General features: G+C 37.8%; 1 protein-coding gene across 14 annotated transcripts in view; it reads left to right on the forward strand.

The window, feature by feature from the left end:
- dmd (dystrophin) overlaps positions 1-16,005 on the forward strand; it is a 243,449-nt gene that overhangs the window by 66,919 nt on the left and 160,525 nt on the right. For all 14 annotated transcript variants that reach the window (XM_072440238.1, XM_072440239.1, XM_072440244.1 and 11 more), the window contains 8 exons: positions 215-343; positions 3,963-4,058; positions 4,221-4,319; positions 5,200-5,381; positions 6,139-6,289; positions 10,463-10,582; positions 15,174-15,275; positions 15,840-15,947. In XM_072440238.1, coding sequence (XP_072296339.1) covers positions 215-343; positions 3,963-4,058; positions 4,221-4,319; positions 5,200-5,381; positions 6,139-6,289; positions 10,463-10,582; positions 15,174-15,275; positions 15,840-15,947 — 987 coding nt within the window. The remainder of the gene's footprint in view (positions 1-214; positions 344-3,962; positions 4,059-4,220; positions 4,320-5,199; positions 5,382-6,138; positions 6,290-10,462; positions 10,583-15,173; positions 15,276-15,839; positions 15,948-16,005) is intronic.

The raw sequence follows: 16,005 nt of genomic DNA on the forward strand, positions 1-16,005 counted from the left end.
ACATTTTTAAATTTGGATGGAAACATTGCTTTCATGTGATTATTCATGTTTTGTTTTCTGTTCTTTTTGCTTTTCTCTCTCTCTCTCTCTCTCTCTCTCTCTCATCCCGCCTCTCCCTCTCCTCTCTGCTCCTTTTTCTTTTCTTTCGGCTTGTTGTGTTTTGCATCCTCTCTGTCTTTCTCTCTCTCCCCTCTGCTGTCTCTGTCGCTCTCAGATCACCGTCAGTGTTGCTCAGGGCCGGGTCAGGAGCCCCTCCCCTCAGCCGCGCTATAAAAGCTGTGCCTACACCCAGGCCGCATATGTCCAGTCGCCTGAGCAAAAGAGAAGACGATTTACTGATCAGGTCCGTGTTAGCAACGGCGCTGATTCTTCACACTCTATATGTGCCTAGCATGTGCCTTCATCTTTCGTCTCTGTCCCATCACCTTATCATCGCAATCTTGTTTTTGCTTTTGCTACAGAAACTTCCTGAAAAATATAGTTGGAAGAAGAGGTCTTTATGGTTTGGAAAATGCTGTCTACAAAATATTAAAAGCCAAATTATGATAAATTAAGTTTTAGACTAAATAAATACCTAATATATTTTATATATTCACTTACTTGTTGTGTTAGGGTGATTTCCTGTGATTTTTGGTGTGTTTTGTGGTTTAAAATGGCAAAATATGTCACTGCACTTCAGCTCTGCCACATATGCAATGAACAGGGAGCGTTCAGTCAGAATGTTCACTCAATGCGTCACCATAAAATGTTATCAAATATATTTGCAGATCATTTTTTGTTTGAGTGGTTTGTCTTTTTTGTCAGGACAAATAATCTTGTGCATAGGTGAGCACTTTTAAGATAAGATAAGATAACCTTTATTTTTCCCACAATGGGGAAATTTCAGTGTTGCAACACAGATTAGTGAGTTAATTTGACATTAAACAGTGTCTGAACAGACTCAAGGCGAGGCTCGCCTCATGCTCTGTCTGACTATCAGACTGTATGTTTAAATCCTGTCAGATTTGACTCCAGGCTTTTACTAAGCTTTATAATTACAAGCAAACAGTTTATTAATGATTGGCCTTCAGTCTTTAGATCCTGTTCTCAAATAAAAATATGAGAAACGATTATACACGTTTTTAGTGATTTAAGATATTGTGGCCCATAGGCTTTATTGACAGGAGAGTACCAAGGGAGGGAGGATATGCAGTAAATTGTCGTAGTCAGGAATTGAACCCACAACTCTACAGCCTGGCATAGCTGTGCTGTGTCTTAACCGCTCGACCACTGGGCAGCACTAGAAAAGATTATATTTCCCTGTTAACAGTTTAACTTAAAAGGCTGTCATGTATTTTTTCCCTTTTGCATGTACAAAAAAATACTGAATCAAAGTTCAGTGTGTTTTATTGGCAAACGTGAATCTTATATGTCAAAATAATATATATGTCAAAATAATATATACACTTATATGTGAAAATAAAGGCAACTGATAGAATTAAGTGACCAATGACCTAAACAAAGCCTGTTAATTCTCTCCAAATGTAAACCTCTAAATGAAAAAAAATAATTTAAGTTTGAATTAAATTCTTTTATAAACATACTTTAGAATAAATTTACTTTTTATAGTTCAAAGTTTTTTTTACTGTAACTTTGCTAAGATACCGCCTGTTTGTACATAAATAAAGCAATGAAAGTGCATTTCTAAACATTTTCAGACACCTTGCATCTTGGTTACAGCATGAAAATGTATAGTTAAGGGCAAGCTACCTTGAAAACACAAGCTGTTTACTTTTTTAACATTATTCTACATTTAACACTGGACACACTCCATTCTGACCCAAGACAAATTAAGACAATCTTAAAAACACTGAAGCATCACGCTGTAAATATGTGTATCTGAAATAATATAGCTGTCAAAATATGTAAAAATGTACATTGTGTAACAGAATTCATTTTCCTGGTCACAGCACTGTCTGAATCTCATAGCTCATTATTTAACGGCGCAGCTCTTGTAGCATACAAATCATGGCAGCAGTCACAGCCTTTTCTCCTCTGTGATATTCTGCCTCGTCTCAAAAAATATGACATTTTCACGACAATGATGCATTTTCAGAGCCGTCATCCGTAACTAAAGGCGGGCCTGTAATTTCCTTGGAGGAGTCAGAGGGAATGTGTTCTCACTGTGTCACATATTTAATGCACCAGCAGGGGGCTGGATACCACCTTAAAGGCATTACAAGGGAAGAAGGTAATTTGTCAGATAAGGTTTAATCAAGCACTCCTGCTGTGCAGAATTGAGTAAGAATATGATTGGGATTTATAATTCATCAAGTCAGTACAAGTCAGTGTTGAAGTATTAAGTAGGTTTTTAGGAATCGCAAAGGACAAAGAAGGATGTATAGATTGCCCATATATGCAAATCATACTTATATAAACTATGTAAAATATTTGTATTTAAAAAAAATATTATTTAATTATAGGATATTTACAATGCGCAACAGATTTCAATTCATAATCAAAAGTCCTGATCATGTAAAAGGTGTTTTTTTTTTAGCAGTGATGGCAAGGCAAGACAAATTTATTTTAGAGCACAATTTGTACACATTCGTGAAAGATATTTTTACACATTTGTTTAAGGCAATTCAAAACACAACTGGAAAAACGCATTAAAATCACCAAGACATGACAGAAATCACAAAACAGTTTAAGACGTAAAAGAGAAGAGTGCAAATAAATCCTTTCAGTCATATGCACAGCTAAACAACTGTTTTCAGCTTAGATTTGAACATTGCTAGAGTAGAGGCCTGTCTCACATCTTCAGCAAGAATGGTCCAGATTTTAGCTGCATAAAACTGAAACACAGATTCTCCATGTTTAGTCCTGACTCGGTCGGTCAGGCCGGTCCCTGAGGTCCTCAGAGTCCGAGATGGTTCATATGGCACTAACATGTGTACTTTGGTGCTAGGCCATGGAGAGACTTGTACACAAGCAGAGCTGCTTTAAAGTCTATTCTCTGAGCCACAGGAGCAAGTGCAGAGACCTGAGAACAGGACTAATGTGATCGTACTTCCTGGTTCTAGTCAGGACCCGAGCAGCAGCGTTCTGGATGTACTGCAGCTGTTTTACAGCTGGTTTGGAGAGGCCAGTGAGCAGGCCGTTACAGTAGTCTAATCTACTGGAGACAAACGCATGGATAAGTCTCTCCAAGTCTGGTTTAGACACTATACTTTTGATTTTGGCAGTGTTTTTTAGATAGTACAAAGCTGCTGATGTTATTTAATTGACGTGGCTGTTAAATTTCAAGTCGTTATTAGCCCCGATTTCTGACTTTATTTGTTGGTTTTAGAGCGAGACTCTTGAGGTAACTGCTAACACTTTCTCTGTTTCTGTGGGCCAAAGACGATGACGATGAATTCAGACAAAAAAAAGAAAACAGAGAAATATGTTTAGAATACCAATAGATCCAAATTAAAATCCAAATGTAATATTTCTTCTTAAATATTGAATTAGAGTTAGAATTAAAATAAAATTGAACTCTCTAAGCATTTTTCAAACCTTGCTGGAACTTTTGCCCAGTACTGTCTACAGATAAGGACGTTGCATTTTGTATTCAATTAAAATAAAAGTCATACAAACCCCTATCAGAGCTGAACATTGTCATCTTAAACAAAACAGGCAGCGAGCGCAGCAGAGGCAGCAGTTATCTTTGCCGTGGGGCCTTTGTATCTCTGGACCTTATTACCACAGAGAAGAATGGCCCTGGAGGGGAGAGTGAGCGCCGAGCTCGGATAAAGAGAGTCTGAGTTGTTAGTGTCTAGATCAGTGGCACATGGAGAGATGGTGAGATACAGGAGGACAAGTTGAACAAAAGCCACCACTGCCTCTCTGTGCAGTAATGGTCTACGTTAACAGGCCTCTTTCAGCTGACTACTTTCATTCACTTGTTTTTCACTCCATCTTCTGTGTCTTCTCATCTGTAGTTCCTAAGTACGGGTCACGAGGATCTCCAAAGAGGGCTGAGTCCACTGCCACCAGGATCCACCAATCTGGAGAGCTACCAGGCTGCACTAGAAGAGGTATTTTTGTATTAAAGCATAAGCGCCGAATCGAATCATCAAATATGTAATGAACAATATTTATGAATCAACATTACTTTCTTAGGTCAGTCAGAATTAATAAAAAAGATGAATTATTATGAAAAAAGCAAAGCAGACTTGGTTTGTTCCCTGTGTTTTCAGGTGTTGACATGGTTGCTGTCGGCAGAAGATGGACTCCAGGCCCAACCGCCGATCTCAAACGATGTAGAGGAGGTCAAGGAGCAGTTTCACACACATGAGGTGACCACACATACTCTTTTATATATATGTTATGCATTTGTGTCCACACAGTTCTACAGGGCAGGCATTCAAGGGAGCAGACTTGTTTTGGTATTGAACTGTAAGGCTTTTTGTCACAATCACAGGAACACACAGTTCTGGAGTATTTGCCAAGCCTTCCAGACAGTCCAAGTTTATTAAAACCCAAAATACTGAACATTTTACAATGATGTAGCTATTGAGATAGAGTACATTATTAAAACAAATGCAGATCATACTTAAAGCTCCAAAACATAATAGAAAAAGAACACTCCTGGGCGAAGGAGGGATTACACCTACTTGCTCCAATACATAATTTTACTAGTGGCGTGTGTGCTACCTGCTTGGAGATGTCCCTGCATTCCCAGAAATGTTCTGTAACGTAATTATTCTTTAACATATTAAAAGAAAAAATACATTATCAGAATGGCCTCAGTCAAGCAAGACATGGATTATGTTATGCACGCAATTTTTTGCTCAATGGGAGGCAAAATAATTGTCATGATAGATTATAGATTATGAGACAATATAAAACTATAATGTGATTATGATCCAATATCATATTTACCGTCTACTGTACGTCGCAAGCTTTAGGCAGTGATTTTAGTATCCTCTTGATGGATGTAGTTTTCCTGGAACTGTGGCTTGTATTGACTTTTTAGCTCTCAAAATTAAATTAACCCTGAACATTTTGCTCGGCGAGACGCTGGGAGAACCATAGACGAGTTAAGTGCTGGCTATAAATGGATTAAGCGGCGAGGTGAGAGGGGAAAATGGCTTTTGAGAGGCGCTGAAGTGCGGAAGGAGGGTAATTAGACTTGTGATATAGAAACTGTGTGAACCATATGCCTTTTTACTATAGGGCTACATGGTGGAGCTGACCACACACCAGGGCAGCGTGGGAAGGGTGCTGAGAGCTGGCGCCGCCCTGCTGGCCGAAAGGAACCTGAGCGAAGATGAGGAGCAGGAGGTTCGCGAGCAGATGAATCTCTTGAATTCTCGATGGGAGCACCTGCGTGTGGCCAGTATGGAGAGGCAGAGCAGGTAAGTGTGGGCAACATAAGAAAGTGTTGCTTCCCTCTGTACAATGGTGTAGTAGCTGTTTATTTTACATTTTTTATGGATTTTCTAATTCACTCAAAAAATAAAGCCCCATGGCCTCCACCGACAATTAATTGAAGGTCGTTTTAGTTAAAATATTTGTAGTATACAGCAGAATTTATATACAGTTGTGTTGTGTTTATGTATTATTGGTATTATTACAGATATATACTCATTAGAATAATTTAATAATTGCATTGATAAAGAAACTAAACTAAATAAAGACAAATTAAGCAAATACGGTACTATAAAAGGAAAGCAATCTGATTTAATGTGTATATATAAAGTCAGTTTTGCAATAAACAAGAGAGTGCAATAAATGTATGCAATTGCATCGTCATATTTGATAACTTCTAATCATTATGTATAGTTAATTACACTACATCAAAACTAATTTACCTGATGAATCTCTTTGCTCAGTCTGAACATAGTCCAGAACAGTAGCCAGTGCTCAGCTTCACTCAGGCTGTGACCTAATTATTAAGCCCACTGCACTGATAGCCCACACCCTGTTACTTTTAATTAACTGTGCTGCTATCTCTTTGATAATCCTGTTGATCCTAGGACAAAGCACTGTGGCTATGACTGTTAAATACTCCCTTTACAAGTCTCTACACCTGCATAGACACTAGGTTGTGATCTCCAAGTGTCCTTCCAAGTGTCCTTCACGTAGTTTGAGTGAGACTGTGTTGTCCTAAAGGCTACATGAAGTGCTTATGGGGCTCCAGCACCAGCAGTTACAGCAGCTCACAGACTGGCTGGACGTGACCGAGGCTCGCATTAAGAGGATGAGCGCGCAGCCTCTGGGGCCCGACCTGGAGGATGTCAAGCACCAAGTAGAGGAACATAAGGTGAGTGCTTGTGTAAGGGCAGCAGTGGCTCAGGGGTTAAGAGATTTTGTCCACAAAGTATATGGATGGTGGTCCAGTGCCATGACTGAGCGATACAGTTGTTATGTCCTTGAGCAAGACACTTCATCTACCTTGCAAATGTATGAAAATCAAAGTGTAAGTGAATGATTGTGGTCACAGAGGCCATCAGCACAATGGCAGTCACATGTCTGTCGGTCCGGCCGAGGGCAGCTGTGAAGAGCTTATCAATATTGAGTGTGTGGAGTGAATCTCAATTTACTCCAGTCAATTGATGGATGTAAAGTGTTTTGAGTATCTTAAAAAGTGCTTTAAAAATCTAATTATTATAGAAAAAAACGTAACTATTATTTCTTTACTATTATGTTTATAGTAAACAGTAGTTTAATACGAACAAATGTGGCATTGTTAACATTGGTTAGAAAGTTAAGGCATAATGTCTCTGTGCCCTCCAATGTTGTGCTTATGTTAAGCATCTAACTAAAGATATACTTTTTCTATTGTTATAGTGTATTGTCTCACCATATCCCCTCTAAAGCACTGTGTCACAGTTATTTATGCATGTTTTTTACCTTAATAAATAAACGAATCCCTTTGCAGTTGTCACAAAAGGGCAAGTTTTCTACAGAGGATAATCAGTTCACTACTACACACAAAGACCTATTTTTCTGCTGTAAATTTATTTGCGGTACTTATTTATCAGGGTGGACTTTAAGGGGGGGATTGTTTTGCCGAATTCCTCTTGTGGCTGTAGAATATTTACACAGCTGCATTAAAAGCTTTTCTTAACTAAAAGCATTGCAACTGTTTATACATATATATATATATATATATATATATATATATATATATATATATATATATATATATATATATATATATATATATATATATATTGCATTCACACACATTCTAGATTTGACTTAAATCATTTTCAGCTTTAGGAAGGAAAAAAAATATGATGTGGTTGGACAATATTGAGGAAACATTTTCTTTTTAGTCTTGCAATATAAATAATCATATCATATTTTTGCAATTCATCAGAAATGTGCCAAAACACAAGTTTATTTCTAGAGCACAGTTCTTACACAGGCAATTCAACAATACGATTCAAGAACAACAACAAAATATAATATATATATATATATATATATATATATATATATATATATATATATATATATATATATATATATATATATATATATATATATATATATATAATAAATAAGAGAAAAGTGCAAATAAATCCCTGAGGTCCTCATATTCTGAGATGGTTCATATGGCATTAATGTGTCCGAGAAGTACTTTAGTGCTAGGCCCTAAACAAGCAGAGCTGCTTTAAAGTATTTCTTTGAGCCACGGGGAGCCAGTGCAGAGACTTGAGAACAGGACTCATTAGTCCAAGTGATTGTACTTCTTGGCTCTAGTCACGACCTGAGCAGCAGAGTTCTGGATGTACTGGAGCTGTTTCAAGGCTCGTTTGGAGAGGCCAGTTAGTAGGCCGTTACAGTAGTCTAATCAAATAGATAAGTCTCTCCAAGTTGGCTTGCACACTATGCCTTTCATTTTTGCAAGAGCAGTCTCAGTGCTGTGATGAGGTGTAAAGTCTGACTGAAAAACATTAAATGAGTTGGTTATTAAGAGGAAGTCAGTGGCAGATTAAAGATGGGTCGGTAATTGCTAAGTACTGCGGCATCAAGACTGCTCTTCTTTAGGAAAGGCTTTATGACCACAGTTTTCAAAGCCCTTGGGAATGCTCTAGATTGAAGCGACATGTTAAATATGTGATTAAGTGGTGCTAACAGTGCTGGACAGTTTTGTCAGTTACAGGTGCCAAGTGAGTCAGCTCGAAGTGCCTAGATGGTTTTAGGGTTATTAATTGCTTTGTGGAATTTATAGCATTTTGTAATTGAAGAACAATGCAAACTCATGATACTTAGATGTGGAAAATTCCTGTTTAAGTCTTGGTTTAGGTACTAAAAGTGAATGTACAGTCAACACAAAAGTGTAGAAAAATCAACCAGTAGGCCTTCCCTTACTTGTTACGTTTCACCTTTCTGCCAGTTTTAGTAATATAAGCAATTTAGAATTTCATTTGTGCTTCTATTTCTAAGGCATCAGTATCTCCTTTTTGAGAAAATGTGTCTATGAAGTGTCTTGCCCTTTTCTGTGGTGGGAATGGGGACTGAACAACCTTTGGACTAATAGGACTCTACTGCCTCTTTGGAAATATTTCAGTATATCCTAATTTATACCTATAAACGTTGACTTCAGAAACAAGATGTTCGCCTGGGAGATTGCTGTGTTTTCAATACAATAGTGTGATTGGTTAAATTACCTCTGACTTGAAGATTTTCCAATGCTCCCTCTAGCCAGACGCCACCTCCTCTATGTGCACTTTTGTTTTTATTCCCCTCTCCCTTGACTCTCACCAGAATCTCATTTGAACTAGGAATTGCAACCAGCGGAGAAATGATTTTTGAGAGACTGGGAGCCATTACAAAAAGCGCTCAAAATTGAATAGTGCAACCACCGGTGGAGCTTTGGACAATATGACCAAATTTTCCAGAGTGTGCCAGTGGTGGGCTGTTTACGATCGCTGTGCCGAGGAGCCAGATTAAAAAATGGAAATAGAACGAGGTGGCAATCGAGTATAATGAAAAATGTGGGATACTTTAGCAGATGTAGTAACAATGGGTACACAGAATACGTGGATTTGAAAAGTAATGTACTTTTAAATAAATTGAATTGAGTTTTTGCTCTTTACCTGAGCATCATGAGTGAGGAACCATTGGTTCCGTTTGAATTTGTTTATTTACAGCGTACTTCATAATTTGGTAAAATTAATAAACAATATGTTGTTGCTTTGTAATTGTTTTAGCTGTTATAGAAAAAGAAAATACCACATTTTATAATGTAAGGTTGTTTTGATACAAACAGTGAGGTATAGACCTTGTTCCTAGCTCTCACAAAACCCTTTGTCAGTAAGTATGCGAGTGATTTAAGATTATTATATTTAAGATTTCTCATTAGATTAAGACAACATGCAGTTGTTTGATTTTTAACTAACTATTAATTAACTAATCATTAGATTTTATAACTCAAAGTGCTTTACAGTGTGTTATTCATTCACTTCATATGCGATGGTGGTAAGCTACTATTGTAGCCACTACTGGGGCAGACTGACGGAAGTGAGGCACGCTCAAGCACTGCTTTTACACAGCTTTTACACTGCTTTTACACAGCTTTTACACAGCTTTTACACTGCTTTTACACAGCTTTTACACAGCTTTTACACAGCTTTTACACAGCTTTTACACTGCTTTTACACAGCTTTTACACAGCTTTTACACTGCTTTTACACAGCTTTTACACAGCTTTTACACTGCTTTTACACAGCTTTTACACAGCTTTTACACAGCTTTTACACTGCTTTTACACTGCTTTTACACAGCTTTTACACTGCTTTTACACAGCTTTTACACAGCTTTTACACAGCTTTTACACTGCTTTTACACTGCTTTTACACTGCTTTTACACAGCTTTTACACAGCTTTTACACTGCTTTTACACAGCTTTTACACAGCTTTTACACAGCTTTTACACAGCTTTTACACAGCTTTTACAGTGGGTAACATAGAATTGACTCATTTATGGGGAAAAAGTTATCTAGTTTTGAATTATTATTCCAGTTCACGAGCTCTGTTGCTGGAACAAGCAGTTCAAAATAAAATATATTATCAATCTTTTGAATGGGCAAACTTTCCCGAAATATTTCATATAAACAGGAAGCTGAAAGCCATGAATATTTTATTCACATTATAATGCAGGCTAACAGCTTTCAGTGAAACAATCATGTTGTGAAAACCAATTCTGCATTTTGAACATTGCTATACAATGACTGTTTATGGGCGCTGTTGTAGCATTTAGCTTTAGGGTATTCAGAGATCATGTAGTGCATTTTCATACAGCTTATGTAACTATTGTTTGCCACCTGGAGCTAAATGCTGCTATGCATCTTCACTAGTTCTATGTTTTGGAGTCCCATTGGGTGACAGAGAACCCAAATGAATTAGCTAGCTAACACTTGTATCATTAGCGCCCCGTAGCTAGGTTGGCTAATGGGATGTTTACATGTGGTTTGATTTACAGCTGCTGCAGGAGGATCTGGAGCTGGAGCAGGTGCGGGTCAACTCTCTGACACACATGGTGGTGGTGGTGGACGAGAACAACGGGGACAGCGCAACCGCGGCCTTGGAGAGCAAACTGCAGGTAAGACATGCTACATAATGGCTACACTTAAATTATCATTCACTTTGAGATGCGATAAAAGTGTATTTAGAAGAGAAAGATATGTGGAAGTCCATTCCATTAGTCAAACATATCTCCGTAGCCAATAAGAGTTAAATTTAGCATCCATTTTCAGCCACATATTAAACAAAAAGCTCCAACAAGGATTTAGCTCTGTCTTGCAATAGTTAATAGTTGTTTGCGGACTGGGGATCTACTTGTTCAGGGAAACATGCTTTGTCATACTGCAAGCAAACAAAAAAGAAGCATATTAGACATAGCCAATTATAGGATGAAATAATAGTTTTGTTAACTTTGTGTGGGCAATGTTTCTATCAAGTACTTGTCACAATAGTAACCACTCACTGCATAAGAAAAATAATCGTGCATTGTTCCAAAACAAGCTGGCCACAAAACCTTATGTCCTTGTCCCACTGGAAGTCTTTCATTGACAATACTCCATGGCAAAGGGTCTGGTTACCACACAAATATATGCTCACTAAAAAGGTGAAATCACTGAAAATACTGCGCAAAAAGAAACCGATTTAAAAATAATATAGAGGTGAGTAGCTCATTTTGTTCCCTGCACCCTGAGACAATGTTTCATTTATTTTGGCAATGCTGCCATGTTACAACATGGAAGGACTCTCCATTTTATTATTGATAAGGTGCACAAAGATTGTGTTTTAATATTCAAATATGTTATAATTGGTTATGTTTAATACAGTTAAAGACAAGAAGAGAAGTACTTTTTCATTAATTTACTGCTTTTACTGGCTAAATTTTTCATCCCTAAATGTAATTTTGCAACTCAAAAACCGACATTTGTGTCTTTCAATATAGAGACAATTTCCAAATCAGAATCATCTGAAAGCTATAAAAACCCTAAATATCTTTACAGTCCGTGAGAAAGTGTGTTCATGTGTGTTATTCTTACTTGTCTGTATGTATGTAACTCTTCAGTTTCTATAGGCGTCATTTTGTATATATATATTTTTATGTAAGACCCTGTTAATATGATTTTGTTATTAAAAATGTTATTTTTAATAACCATTAAAATAAAAAAATCAAATCTTTCATCATCGTTCACTTTGAGATGCGATATAAGTGTTTTTAGAAGAAAAAGATATGCGGAAGTCCCTTCTATAAGCCAAACACATCTCAGTAGCCTAAAGGAATTAAATTTAGCATCCATTTTCATTCACATATTATTAATCAGTGGACAATAGTTGTATGTGGAATGGGGATCTTTTTTTTCAGGAATAAATGCTTTATTATCCTGAAAGCAAACAAAAAGATAAAATAATCCTTTTGTTAACTTTACGTGGGCAATGTTACTATTAAGTACTCATAGAACCATTGTCACAATAGCAACCAATCCATGTCATTTTTTGTTATTTTGAATCAAAACATTTGCTAAATACATGACTAGAGTGCTCCTCCAATCACAAGAGTATGTACTGGTCTGTAAATCTAACAGTAGATAGTTTAGTCTTGCCTGTTGCAGTAATTAGCCTGTTGGACCTGACTTGTCTGATTTTGTTTACCCTATAAGTTACCCGCGGCCAGTCCCCAGTCTCCCTCATTCTCTACGCCTGTCTGCCCCTCTGATGCATGGCTCTTGGTTCCCCTTGTTAACTCCCGTACACAGTAAAGAATATGCTTTAAAATCTATTAGAAACTGCAGCTCGTCATTTCCCAGACTTAATTGCAGCACCACAGCCTTTGCTCTCAGTTCAGTCCCAGTAATGAATATTCTTTATGAGTTTATTATAGGGATCGGCTTGAGGGGTTTTATGACATTTAATACACTTTTCATAAATTACGGCTTGATGTTTAGCTAATGGGTCTTCACTTAATTATTAAAAATGTTGCATTGTTTTGTTTTGGGTTGAGACCAGATTCATTTTTCAATAAATGTATAACATGTGTTTTGGGGTGATCAGAGACATACAATCCTTGTCCTCAGCTTTTGGGTCATACTACAAATATATATTGGATTTATATGGATTAAATATTTCGAAAATAATTTCACTGCTGAAAATAACATTTATGTGAACATTGTCAAAATAGTTTATATCTCCTCTAAAACACCATATTTTTTTTCGTGAGTAATAAAATAGGTCCAGTAAGTACCCATTCTGCTCAATATGTATTCATTTATGTATTTATTCATCTGTGCGCTCCATGCGAGTCGTATTATTTAAGGTATTTTTTCATCCACGAAAAATGAATCAAACCTTTAGTTTGCAATAGTACAACATAAATTCAATTTATTAATTCAAACCAAAAGTGTGGAAAATAGTTTTTAGCCTATCCAATTCCATTCAAAGGTTTTCAGCACAATGTAACATGAGATTCGGTTCAGGCTTCATCCATTACATTTGATATGTAAATGAAAGTTATAATTGCCAACAACAACAGCCTGGTCTACATCACCTCTCTGCCTCTATGAAGTAGATAACATGAGAAGAAAAGAAGGTTGGAGTGTTTTTGCTTTCAGTGTACGTAGGCCTTTGGGGCTTTCTCTGAGCTGAACCTCAAATGAAGAATTGAGGTAATTGAATGGGACAAAAACTTCCCTGTGGAGCAAGTGCATGGATGTGTTTGGAAAGCAGATAGCTGAAAATGACAATGGCACTGAAATATAGGCAATGTTTTTATAGGAAATTGCAGTAATAATCACAAAATCTGTAAATGATTTGTCATCTAGTAGAAACTAACTTAATATGCAGATTTGTGGTTCAAAACTGAGAGTGTGCTGCCAGTATAATTTTAAAAGGTCTGTGACATCACACGCCTTTGCTGTAATTTGAGGCTCACTCTGCAGAGGCGGAGTTTGAACAGTTTATGCCTGTTAGACCAATCCCCTTCACTCCTCCCCCATCGTTCTGCCCTTTGGTCCTCCAGATCTTGCCCCTTCTCCTCTTTTGCTCTGCCGTTTAGGCTGACAGACCTCGCCCCTCCTCCTCCTCCCTATCCTTTAATCCTTCAGACCTCGCCCCTCCTCCTCCTCCCTATCCTTTAATCCTTCAGACCTCGCCCCTCTTCATTCTGCCCTTTAGTCCTCCAGACTTCACCCCTCCTCACTCTGCCTTTTAGTCCTCCAGACTTCACCCCTCCTCACTCTGCCTTTTAGACCTCCAGACTTCACCCCTCCTCACTCTGCCTTTTAGACCTCCAGACTTCACCCCTCCTCACTCTGCCTTTTAGACCTCCAGACTTCACCCCTCCTCACTCTGCCTTTTAGACCTCCAGACTTCACCCCTCCTCACTCTGCCTTTTAGACCTCCAGACTTCACCCCTCCTCACTCTGCCTTTTAGACCTCCAGACTTCACCCCTCCTCACTCTGCCTTTTAGACCTCCAGACTTCACCCCTCCTCACTCTGCCCTTTAGTCCTCTAGACTTCATCCCTCCTCCTCACTCTCCTCTCTATGTCCTCTAGGCTTTACCCCTCCTCCCCTTTAGACCTTCAGACACCGCTAACTCTGTCCTTTAGTCCTACACATCTCCCTCAGTTAAAAGACACTCATGGATACGGATAAACAAAGCAAAATCACAGTTAAAGATGAATATCACCAGTAAATTGTATCCAAATACAATTTGTACACGCTGTAGCCTGCCTACAGCCCATAGTTATTTAGTAATTATCAAGTTATATTCCTGATGGAAAAAATAAATAAATATCTGCCTGGTTGTTGTGGTTAAGGCGCTGGCCGCAGCGTAATGGGTTCGAAAACCTGGCTCTGACAATTTGCTGCCTCCCTTCTCTCATCCCCATGTCGGACCAAAGAATCCTTAAAAAAATATTAATATTGTATATTGTATATTTTTAAATGTTTTATTTGATGACAGCAATAATCTGCTCCAGGCCAACAAGGGCTAAGATAATAGTACTAATATTACTATAATATAATATATGATTTGATACTATTAGAACTTACTTTTCCAATCTTTAGTTTTGTACATTTTCATATGCATGTGCTTTCATCTTCTTTTATTTTGCCCTGTTCCATGTTCCATGTTACTGAATTTACCTCAATAGAGTGAGTTTTGTTATGTAAAAATGCAAATAGCTCTCGTCCTGCCTGTCCTCAACTGTGTCATATGATTAATTTACGACCCATTGGTTTTCACATTAACCGCTGAGCCCGGGTCTACACGCCTGTCGCTCACTGTAGTCGCGCTTGTCATTGTCTTTTCAAATCCACTGAACGCTCTCCCCTGTTAGTTCAATGACAACTTCAGCTTTTTGATATAAAATAAAATGTGTCTAAATATTTCAACTTAAATTTGATCCGTGATCCATTCACTATATAGTTCTGCGTTAGAGCTATTTGGACACACAGTTCACTACACGAAAGTCTGCTAAACTCCGGCAAAAATGACCCTCTGTAAAAAATAATGATCAAATACATCAGACACGCACACTATTACAGACTAAAATTAACTACATTTTAGTAAAGTTATAATTCAATGTGAAAATTCCTTGTCTAAGGCCAGTGTTTTGACCTTGTCCACTAATGACATATGTAAATAGATGTCTTGGTGTCTATTGGTGATTTTTTCAGGTGCTTGGAGATCGCTGGGCAGCCATTTGCAGATGGACAGAAGAGCGTTGGATCCTGCTTCAGGAGATACTACTCAAATGGCAACACTTCACTAATGAACAAGTATGTGTTAAATGTGCATATTAAAATTCAAATCATGCGTCATCCAGAATTTAAGACTTGTCCTTAGTAGCAGCAGCAGCAGCAGCAGAGGAAATGAAAATGTATCATCAAGAGATCGACTTTTGTGGTGTGATTAATGACGTGATTAATGAAGCTAAAACATCACACCATGGGGTTAAGCATGATTAACTGACCATTCCTAATTAAAACAATCAAACAGATCTGCTACCAATGAGGCCTCGGGGTCAGGCATTTTAAAACATATTATAAGATAGTGCTGCACAATATATCACAATCGAATATCCTGTCTTCTCTCAAATGTTCATGCTTCAAGACGGTTTACAATGAGCACTGTGAGCAGAACTCTCCTTATTAAATATATATTGCAAATCTAATCGCTATTTCAGTACTAGATTTTCCCCCCCAAAATCGTGCCGCCCTATTATAAAATCATGTTCTCACAGCCACAGTCGTTTGGTATCCAAGTAAGATTAGAAAAAAAATTACATTATTTGAGAATATACATTTTCTCTCTGTACGATTGATATTGGTATTTACTTCCAGTGCCTGTTTGACGCGTGGCTCACTCAGAAGGAGGATTTGGTTTGTTCCATCAAGACGTCCAACCTGAAGGAGCAAGCAGATATTGTGGCATGTCAACAAAAGCTTACTGTGAGTGTTAACCCGTAGAAACTGAAACAAACAGCAAATCTCAACATCAATAAAGCAG

The sequence above is a fragment of the Eucyclogobius newberryi genome, unplaced genomic scaffold (assembly GCF_026437365.1).
Source record: "Eucyclogobius newberryi isolate DKJ021-1_F unplaced genomic scaffold, fEucNew1.0.hap1 SCAF_117, whole genome shotgun sequence".
NCBI classification, from domain to species: Eukaryota; Metazoa; Chordata; class Actinopteri; order Gobiiformes; family Gobiidae; genus Eucyclogobius; species Eucyclogobius newberryi.